General features: G+C 60.5%; 1 protein-coding gene across 1 annotated transcript in view; it reads left to right on the forward strand.

The window, feature by feature from the left end:
* The first annotated feature begins 9,152 nt into the window (after positions 1-9,152).
* CIDEC (cell death inducing DFFA like effector c) overlaps positions 9,153-10,844 on the forward strand; it is a 13,843-nt gene continuing 12,151 nt past the window's right edge. The window contains exons 1-2 of the mRNA XM_019505409.1: positions 9,153-9,233; positions 10,502-10,579. Of these exons, the coding sequence (XP_019360954.1) occupies positions 10,527-10,579 (53 nt within the window). The 5' untranslated portion in view covers positions 9,153-9,233; positions 10,502-10,526. The remainder of the gene's footprint in view (positions 9,234-10,501; positions 10,580-10,844) is intronic.

Below are 10,844 nucleotides of genomic sequence, written 5' to 3' on the forward strand. Positions count from 1 at the left end.
ATGGAGATAGACTGGAGAAGGAGCTGAGAGGCAGGACTGGCTGGTGCCAGCATCGCCGCTGCGCACGCGTCTCTCGGTACCTCCGTTTCTCTCCAGCTTGTTGCTCAGCCCCCAGGAGGACATCCGCAGGGTCTCCCCTTGCTCCGTTTGCTCAGGACATGCCTGTCTGAGGAGCAGGGAGATGATGGAGGGGCGGTCCATCCTGTGTGGCTGCTCGTCTTCCAGGTGCCTAACTACCCAGGTTTGCTGGCAAGCTTGCAGATGCAAGGCAGCCAGGTGGGGCGTGCATTAAGCAAGCGATATTGGAGCTTGAATGCCCGGAGGGGGGAACCGTGGACGGCAGCTGGCCCCTGGGGTTTCAGCCCTATTCCTGGGAGGCGAGAGGTCCGGCCTTGCGTTGTCACAGACTTGTTACGTTCTGCTGCAATAAACATTTCACTCGGGCACTCGCTGCATGTCGCCGTGGTGCATTCGGCAGGGACAATCTGGATCAGTGATTTTGCTCAGGTCCTGAGTTGGGCACGCGACTGGTGATGACAGGCTGAGGGCACTGGGCTCATTTAGTCTGCAGAAGAGAAGACCAAGGGGGGGTCCGATAGCAGCCCTGCAGGGGGGTTGCAACGAGGATGGAGCTGGACTGGTCTCGGTGGGGGCAGGTGGCAGGACAAGGAGCAATGGGCTCAAGCTGCAGCAAGGGAAATTGAGATTGGATATTAGGAAAAACTCTCTCCCTAGGAGGGTGGTGAGGCACTGGAACAAGTTACCCAGAGAGGTGGTGCAATCACCATCCTTGGAGGTTTTGAAGACCCAGGTAGACAAAGCCCTGGCTGGGATGATGTAGTTGGGGCTGGTCCTGCTTGGAGCAGGGGTTGGACTAGATGCGACCTCCTTTCCAACCCTCATGTTTAACCCTGCAGCATCCAGACATGGACAGCTTCTTGCTCTAGTGCTGCAGAGAAAGGGGCTGGTCCAGGCTGTTCCTCCCAGGCAGAGGAAATGCCTGAGACCCAGAGGTTTCCACAGAAGCCCCCATCCAGGAGCCAGGGTTGGGGTCTCTCTTCATAGAAGAGCCAGCCCTTCATTTTAGGTGCAGCCCAAGAAAGCCCTAGCTGCAAGAGGCTGCACACTCAGCGAGCATCAGGCCTGGCCTGTGCAGCGAGAGCCCCCAGGGCCCAGCAGCACGGACGCATGCTGCACGCAGCAGAGGACAGGGAGGGGTATCTGCCCCATACTCACATCAGCCACCGCAGGGTGCAGGAGCTCTCCCTGGGGTGGGTTATCCCATAACTACATGCTAGAGAGGGTCGCTTGCCCTGCTCCAACAGGCTCGTTGCAGATGCAGGAGCTTATCTTAGCAGGACCAAGCGTTGGCTTTAGCCTGGCTGCTCTTACGTCTCCAGGAATCGCAGCCCCATGGCGTCAGACCCGTCCTGTCGCGCAACAGGGGTAAGAACGCTCCTGGTTTACAGGAGCAGCAGGTGGGACACTCCCACGCCAGCCTCCCCAGTCCACTGGATTCACCCCCTAGTAAAAAAACCTATTCCTCCACCCCTTGATTTGCCTCTTCCCCATCACTGCAACCCCCCAGACACGGTGCACAAAGCCAGAGGTCTTTGCAGCCGCGCAGCAGCCCCTGCAAGCCTAGCCATGAAAGACCACGAGAAGCACGGCACGGCTGCGGGCACGCGGCTCTCCCCACTGCCTGAGCAGCTCCCGGCTCAGCAAGCCCAACTCTCACGATGCGAGTCCTAGGATTGTCTAGCAAAGAGCAGGGCCCCAAAACCGAACCCCTGCACCGGCCCCAGATGTCAAACTCGTCTCTACCCAGCTGCCTTGTCTGCTCCGAGCTTCCTGACAGCAGCGAAAGCACAAATCACAGCCTCTTCCTCCCAGACCACAGGAGCAGGAGGAGAATCTCCCTTACATTTTTGCCACGCGAGGCCTAGGACACACAGCAGAGCACTGCTGCCCTCCAGCAGGGAGCAGCAGTAGACTATAGCCAGGCCTTCACACCCTACATTAGGGAGGATGAGGGCGACATGGACCTGGCACCTGGAGAGGCTGGCAAGCAAAGCTGTGGCCCCAGTCCCCTATGCCGGGGCGGGGCTGGAACAAGCATCAGGCTCCCTCCAAGCCCTGCGTGTAGCAGTTCAGCCCCATGGAGGATGCCCAGGGTTGAGGGGTCCCAGCAGCGGTGGGCTCTCAAGGGGGATAAATCAGCACCCCCAGGGGGCCCAGCTGGAGAGTCAGAGCCCCTTTTCCCCAGCCACGGTCCTTCCTGTTCGACACCGACCTGGGAGCGCAGGGTGCCCGTCCCCTCCGCAGCTCAGAGACTAGCCTGGAGCCCATGTCTCCAGTGCAACTTGCTCCCCAGGACCCCCTGTTCCCGTCGCTCAGCCTCTGCCTGCCTCCACTCTCCCTTAATTAGGCCCCTAATTAGCTGTAGCCCTGCTGGCTGCCAGGAGGGCCCAGCTGATTACTCCAACACCTTTGTTAAGCTGCTCCATTAGCAGAGTTGCAAGACGTGGCACTGAATGTTTGTCAGGCCAGGAGCTGCCTACATAGCAGGGGTTGGCTCTGGCCTAACGTGGGAGGCTGCAGGAAATGGCAAGCCCAGTTTCTGGAATAGGGGAGGTGGCCAAAGCCACCCCCCGGGAGAGAGGGAATGCCCCGGTCTCCTACAGGACATCAGCCCATTTTACAGAAGGGGAAACTGAGGCTTAAGGAGGCTGAGTGACTTGCCCAGGTCGCATGGAGCACCACCCCAGAGAAGAAGGGGCTCGGGCTCTCTGCTCCATGATGCTCGGCCTTCCCGAGGAGACGGTGGGAGCCAAGGCACCTCTGCCTCCTCACTCGTCACCAGGGTCAGGTGGCAGCGTGGGCAAGCCTGAGAGAGGAGCCATGCTGCTCTCGCACAGCTGAGGTTTCGCAGCGATCCAGGAGAGCCCAGAAAGGCCAGCTCCACAGCTTTATTTAATTAACGCAATCAGAACAGAGTAGGCTGGCCTCATTTCCAGACTTGAGAGGGAGCGCTAATTGGCCATGCCCATACACTTCTGGAAGCCAAGTACCTTCCCCTGGACACACTGGCCCTGCAACAAGGCTGCGCCCTCCCTGCGTGTCTCCTGCCCGCTATCCTGCACACCCAGGCCTGGCCCGTGCCCATCTCAGCAGCACACGGGGAAGCCCCGGGGAGCCTGCCCCATCCCCTATCATCCTGGGCCTGCCTTGTAGTCTCCCTCCCACCCCAGCCACTGGATTCAGCACCATTTTGGGGTCAATGGACAGCCCCCCAGCCACCGCCGGGCACAGATCTCTGGTCCAGACCAGGCTTTTAGCTTCCCCAACTCCTCTAGGATGCAGAGGATTTCTTGCCTGGCAGGCAGCTTCCCATGGGACCCTGCACAGCCGCTCCGTCTCATCCCCCTACAACCCCACCCCGCTGCATATCAGCTCTTGCGAGGAGCCGGCCCTGCAGCCCCACACGCCCGGCCATGCCCACGGCTGCTAATTGCGTAGCAACAGCCTGGCTTGTGGGGCTTCGAGAGCGGGCGACGCACTTGTTTCCAATCAAGCCGTGGCAGTTCAGTCAAGGGCTTCAAGTGCTCTCCAGAGCCTGATTCACACGCTGCAAAGCAGACAGCACTGCAAAACTGGATAGCCCTGCCCTCTCCCCTGTGCCCAGGGATGTGCCCAGGTTCATGTGAGAAATCAGTGGCGGGGCCAAGCTTGGCTGAGGGCATCTGTCACAGGAGGATCCTTCAGCAGCAAGAGACAGGTGGGGAGATGCTTGAAGCAGGGGAGGAGGATCTGCAGCCTGTGGGATATTGGGAAGGAAGCAGATGGCTCCTAGGATGTGATGCTACCCCTGCCTGGGACCACCACGGGCTCTCCCTACCCAGCCCGGGAAGCCGCGTGGCTCCAGGACCTGCCCGTGTCGAGGCTCCTGGCACAAACGGGTTGCTCCGGGAGATGCTGCCAGTTCTGGGAATTTCCTGGCACTCGCTAGAAGGTGCAATTAGCTGAGCCGCAATTACCACGGAGCATGGGGAAGGTGCAGCATCCAGCAGCCCAGCCCCCATCTGCTTGGGGAACCAGGCAGGATTAACCCCCCACCTCCTGCTGCTGGTCTCCAGCCCCCGCCACAGCAAGCAGGTGATTTGGAGAGATGCTCAATGCAATTTGCGGCAGGAAGGGATCTGCCCAGCCTGGACGCCACGCTAAGGAGATCCCCCTAGACATGGAGACCCCCGCACTTTGGGCCTGAGTTTTGCAAATGCAGGCCCCAGCCTCAACATAGAGGAGCGCCTGTTCTCCCTGCTCCCCTCCCCGTCACCCTGTCCGCCAGCCCCCTTCCTTCCCCCTTCCCACTTTATCTCCCTCCTTGCACTGATCCGCAACCTGTCCCAGCCCAGCCCAGACACCCAGGGCTAAGGGACACACCTGGGAGCCCGGCCCCATCCCTCCCACTCCATTCAGGGTTCTCCACCTCCTTCCTCCCATGGCAGAGGACCGAGTGGGAAGTACTGGAAGCCGTGGGCAGCAATTAACATCACAGAGACCCGGCTTAAGCTGATGTGACAGCCCGTGGAGAGCCGCAGCGCAGGCTAATCATTGCTGGTGTGAGCAGCCTGCTACCGAGGCGTGGTAGGGAGGGGACCTCACGTGCGTCCCGAGCTGGGTGAGCTGCAAGGAGACAGGCCCTGGGCCAGCATGGAGGTCACACCCCACCCACGCTCCTCCCTGACACCTGGGCATGGTGCAATGTAGCCCACGTCCCCCCACAGCTGAGCCCCCTTTGCCCCCAGTGCATCCAGGCTGGTAGTCACAGCCCCAGCTCAGACCTGCTGCTAATCTCCAGACTGAGGAAGGGGAAGCAAGCAGGATCTGGGGTGGGGCTGGGGTAGAGAGCAGAGGCCCCAATTGCTCTGGACCCCCCTATACTTCAGGGCATCCTGCCACCTCCTTTGTCACCGTGACATCCCTCACCCACAGCTCCCCCCAGTAGCTGCATCTTCCATCAGGGAGCATCCGTCTGGAGGCTGAGCGGATGCGCAGCCAGGAGGAGCAGGCTGAGGGAAGGGTAGAGGGATACGACCAAGCTGCTGGCCCCCGTTGCAAACTCTGATCACTGCCGTTGGCCTTGGGACCTTCCCTGACCCTGCTCCTACTCTCCCCTTGATATTGGGGGAAAGGGGAAACCTTGCACTGTTCTCCTGGGATCTTCACATTGGAGCATGCTCAAGTGAGGGCAGAGGATCTGGGGGTAGGGAGGTGCAACCAGCCAGCAACCTGCTCCGCATCACACCACCCTGTGCCGAAGCCTGGTTGCATCAAGGCAGCCCTCGGAAGACCCTTCCCAAAACAGCCCAGCTTGGGCAACGGTTGGGCAGGCAGCTGACAGGCAGGCGTGCGAGCTGGGAGCAGTGTCGGCACCTCCGCTGACAGCTGGCTTCACACGGCCCCAGGCCAACCTGGGGACCACTGCTGCCGGAGCTGGGGGGGCAGCCCCAGGGCAGGCTACTGCCACGGCCCACAAGAGACAGAAGCCACCGTGAACGGGCAGGTGCCCACGGGAGACTCGGCCCTCCAACCTGGGAACTGCAGCACAGGGACCAAGATCTGTGGGGAAGATGTCGGAGGTAGACCCAGGCAGGGTCAAAGTGCCTTTCGGACACTATTCAGGGTTGTTTTGCTGAATTGCAACCCCCAGTCTGAAGCTTTTAGTTCAAACTGGAATAAAAGGCTTGCTTGCGGGGAGGGTGTTAGCTGCTTTCCTTTTTTGAATGGAAAGTTTTGAACGGAAAAAGAAAAACATCCTTTGGAAGTGAAGAGGCCAGATAGTTGAGGAAGCACCAGCAAGACCCCCCCCGCCTTTTTCCAGCCAAAAGTTAGCCACTAACCCTAAATTCAGGCTTTAATCATAGGGGAGAAGCGGAAGGGAAATGAGTCCCTTTCCCAGCAAAAGTATTCATGCAATACAACGCCCATCTCTGGTCAGGGCACAGCGCCCCTGCTCCAGCCAGCCCTCCCTGGAGCTCACACGTGCGCTCACGGGGCTGCCCGAGCATGGCTCTCCAGGGCAGCTGGCATGACCTAAGGGACCAAAATCAGTCCCACATGTTGCTCCGCTTGCACCCTGGGCTTCACCCTTCTACAGCACACACCCACATGGAGCAAAGCAGCGCACGCTTGGCTGTTCGGTGTCACTTGGTGGCTGGGGGCCAATGCCCCCTGCAGCCTGCCTGTCAGGGCCCATCTGGCCCAGCTGCTGCCGATAGACATAGGGAACCCCAGGGGCTGAGCACCCGAGCAAGACGTCGCCTGATGTTTCTTGCCCTCCCTTGCCCTCAGTCTGCAGCAGCCCCCAAAGCTGGAGACACCTGCATGGATGGTGCAAGGCAGGGCACGTGCCTTGGACAGAGTGCAAAGCAGGCTGGGCATCCCCCAGCTTTTCAAGGGGGTAAAGTGCTCAGAGCAAGCCCCTCGGCTGCAGCTTCCCCAGCCCAGCGCAAGAGCACAGTGCAGAGACCCTGCGCCAACACAGAGCCAGGAGCTCCTCCATCCCAGCTCTGGCACGACATGGGGGTTTAATCAGCCCTAAACTGAAGCGGTGTTTTTTAAAACCCACCACTTCAATTTAGGGCCCCTGTTTTGTCTACACACGCCCGGTGGCTCCGCTCCACGGAAACCAGACCTGTTTGCAAGCCTCTCCCTACTGCACAGTGACCTGGTCCCCTCCTCCCATGTTGAGCAAGCCCCTCCATGCTGCAAGGATTTCTCCAGCCCTTTGCTCCTGCTGGTGTGGAAGCTGGGGCTGAGTCCTGGTCCCCTTGTTGGGCTCAAACCCTTCAGGTGCCCACCCAGTTGCCACACTCGGGAAGCCTGCCCTCCTTCCAGCAGCCTCTGCTCAGAGCTTCACTAAAGAGACACCCGTTTGCCACCCCTGCCAGTGCAAACTCCACCTCTCTCTATACAGCCCCCTGTGCCCAGGGGCTGAGTCGAGGCCGTGGGAAGCAGTCGCATGAAGCAGGAAGTCATCCCAACCCTTTGGACCACGCCTGACCCAGGAGAGGCTGGAACGAGCCAGGTCCTCTGTCATTCCCCTCTCCTCCAAGGGGCATTTCAGCAAGGCGCACCGATCACCGCAGCCCTACTGCCCTGGTTAAATCGGAGCCTGGTGTGGTGCCCCAGACTCCAAACATGCCCAGACCATCCCCTTCCACACTCACCTGTTGATGGCCAGGACCGGGGAGCTGCAGCAGAGGGACCTTTGAGGAGGGCTGTGCTCAGATGGGCACCCAGGGTCCTTTAACACGAGAGTCTGCCGAAAGCAGGTAGCAAGCAGGGGATGTCACACTTCAGATGGGCCTGGGTGGTGAATGAAGGCCCATTCCACCTGCTGGCTCTGCCAGATGTTGCACAGCTGGCCCCAGACCAGGAGCCTGCCTGGAAGGGGACCGTGCCACCCACCCGACCTGGAGAAGGAGCAGCGATGGCCTGGCTTGGCCTCAGAAGCAGCTGATCCTGTTCACTACATATTCTGCACCTGAACCCCCAAACTGCTCCAGCAAGCCTGGAGATCTGCAGATCTGCTCATAGGTGGGCACCTCCTGACCTGCACAAGACCTCATTAAGGGCATGAGCTGCAGAACGAATCACACGCCCAAGCAGGTGTTTCTACAGGGCTCCAGACCCCATGCATGCAGCTGGCAACCAGCATGCATACCCCCTGCCTCAGTTTCCTCACTGCTCTGGGCACAAGTCAAGGGCCAACAGCTCTCTCTCCCGCTGCTCTCCAGAATCACTCAACCTTTCCCCATTGCTCCAACTCAGGCAGATTTGGCCTGGGCCGGACCTATTGCCGCCTGTCTCCTGTCTAAACCCCGCTGCACAACTCAGGGGAGCTGCCCTTCACGTACTTTTAAAGTCCATTCCTTGTTCGTTCCCTCCCAGGCAGAGCTTTTCCATGCCCCATATCCCAGCCCTGAGCAGACAACTTGACTCCAACTGGTTTCCTCACTCAGGTGACCTCATTAGCAGCCTTTCTACCTGGCTGGTGCTGGTTAAGGCTAACGAGGACATGGCCCCTGCCTGGGGCAGGCGCTGACCGGGTGCTGGCTGCGCCCAGTGATTTCAGACACCGGCTTTTGCAACACAGCAACTGCCTGGTACCGACCCCGGATACACCGGACAAAACACACAGGAGCCCTTGGTCCGGTGCAGATCGGTGCTCTCGGGGTCAGGCACCTGCCCTGGGGGCTGCTTTGTGAGCAGCACAAAGTCACTGCGTACCTACAGGGCAGGGACACCCACGCTGCCCTTTCACAGAGCCCAGGTGCCTCGGCATCTCCTGCCCAGGCCCCTGAGCCGTCTGCCCACGAGCCACCCCGATGCTCCTTCTGCCGAGACGTGGAGTGCCCATGGCTGCCCACGAGGCTGCCTCTGCCCTGCCAAGGGCTAGGCCAGGCCCAGCTCCTTTGCAAGCAAAAGCCGCGTGGTGGGGGATGATGAAGGACGCATCGTTAAGGACCCATCTAGACCCTCTCTGCCCACACAGCTCAGTCCTCACCAGCTTCCCTGGATGAACAGGGAAAAAACATCCTTTGCATTTATAGAGCATGGCCCATGACCTGCCCTGGCGGGTGCTGGTCTCGTACTTGGGATCCTGGAAGATGCTGGGGCAGCTCCAAGCCCTGTTCTGCACTAAAGCACCTCTCACTCCCAGGGAGGGCACAGCCCAGCCCAGCCACGGGGCTGCCCTCACTGCATGCGTCTCAGGCAGGGAGGGAGCAGCGCAGGCGTGCGGGGGACCCGGGTCCCAGTAGCAGCCCCCCAGGCACTGGCATACCCCACTTGCCTAGCCCAGAGCCATGCAGCCGCTCTGACCCAGACCAGGCTGGAGCAAGGGGTGCCTGGAGGGGGAGCGGAGGCAATGGACTGGGGCCCTGCCTGGCTGCAGCACCTCAAGCCCACGGGGCTGGGATGTGGGCAGGATTGTGGGGTTCCAAATTGCATCGAGGCCACGTCATGCCCAGCAGGAGGCACTGTGGAGCGGGTAGGGGGAGATACCCTCTCCCCAGGTGCTCAGCTCCTCCCTCCCCAGCCCGGGGGCCTGGGGCAGATTGGCTGATGCTAGGGGCAGGGGAGGGGCTTGGTTGGGGCAGGATAAAAGCCGGGGGAGTGGGCAGCAGTGGCAAGCTGTAGGGAGGTGCTGGAGGTATTTGCACTGGGTGAGTAAGGCTTGTACTGGGAGGGCTGTGGTCACTGTAAGGGGGGCAGTCCTGAATAGTCCTGAACAGCAGGACCACCTATGCTCTGGGTAAGGGCAAGATATGGGGTTCAGGTGGATGCAAGAAAAGGAGCCAGGTTGGTCTGGGGGTGGGGATGATGAGACTGGAGTAGCTGCTTGGGGAGCTGGGCTGGAGGGGTGGTGGGCTTTGCAATACCCTGGGGGGGAAAGGTGGGACCAGGGGGGATAAGCCACAGCTCCTTCTGTCCCGGGGGAAGCTGGACTTGTTGTAAGGGTGGCTCTGAGCAGACCCCAGGAGCCCACAGAGCAGCTGCCCACCCTGGGAGTACAGGGGTGAAGCTGGCAGTGGTGCCAGCTGGGTGCAGGGCCCAGCGGGGTGTCTGGGGGAGCAAAGTGGGGTAGAGGGCAATGCTGCAATGCATCCAGACTCCTGCCCCCTCCAAGGGCTTGGAGTGAGCACACGATGGGCGGGGAGCGCTGCAGACTTTGCTCTGTGCTGCTGACGTGGCTCCCATGTGCCTCCTTGCACAAGAGGCAGATGTTGTCACCGCAGCCCATCCCTGCCCTTTACACCAGACAGGGCAGGGCCCAGCCCCTGCTCTTAAACCCTGGCAGGGCAGGGACCTGGCCAGCTCTGAGCTGCTCGGTGCGGGGCAAGTGGTGAGTACCGTGCCCAGAGCCCCTTCCTGGGGTGGGCCGAGCCCAGGCAGCCACAGGGTTTGGGGGGGATGCGCTGGGGGGGAGCGGGGCAGGGTCCTGGAGACCAGAAGCTGCTTGCAGCGTGGCACTGGGTGGATGACCCCTTGGTGCAGTGGATCCGGGGAGCAGAGGGTGGCTGAAGAAGGCCCTTGGAGGCATGTGTCTGCTCCCGGACCGGGGTAGGGGGTTAGGGTTGCCAACTGTGAATCTATTCTGGGTGGCTTTTATCCCCTGGTGTAAGGACACAAATGTACTGTACTGTACTGTACTTGGGGGAAGGCAAGTGTACATAACTACTATATATTTTTTTTTTTTAAAAAGCCCACTGGACTGCTGTATAAATTGGATACAATGCTAAATAACTTTAATGAATGCCCTATCCTTCATCTCCTGGGTGACTTGGCAGTCTCCTGGAGACTCCAGGGCAATCCTAGAGGGACGGCAACCCTATGGAGGGTGCTGACTGCTGGACTTTGTGGGGGGTGATGTCATAGGACCCCCCCACCCTCTGGGCTGACCTCTTCCTCTCCGCTGACATCCTCTCTGCAGACGGAGCGTGCTAATTGCCCCCGAGATGGACTACGCCAAGAAGTCCCTGGGCCTGCTGTCCCCCAGCTCCATCTCCAAGTGGGTGTCTTGGCCCTAACCCAGGGGAACACTGTCATGTGCCTCCCCCAGATCCCAGGCTGGGGGTGTGGGTGGTGTCCCCCTCCCCCCATGGGGATGGGTCCATGCCCTGATCCTAGCTCCTTGCAGGGGAGCAGAGCAGCCCCTCCTTGACCGTCTGCTGTCTCCCCAGGTGCGTCTCTGCCAGCGCCTCCATGACCCAGCAGCTCTTGTCCAGCCCGGCCCCCCGGGCTCGGCCCTTCCGCGTCTGCAACTGGGACCGCAG

Source organism: Gavialis gangeticus, unplaced genomic scaffold, assembly GCF_001723915.1.
Source record: "Gavialis gangeticus isolate Ggan-Ray unplaced genomic scaffold, GavGan_comp1, whole genome shotgun sequence".
NCBI classification, from domain to species: domain Eukaryota; kingdom Metazoa; phylum Chordata; order Crocodylia; family Gavialidae; genus Gavialis; species Gavialis gangeticus.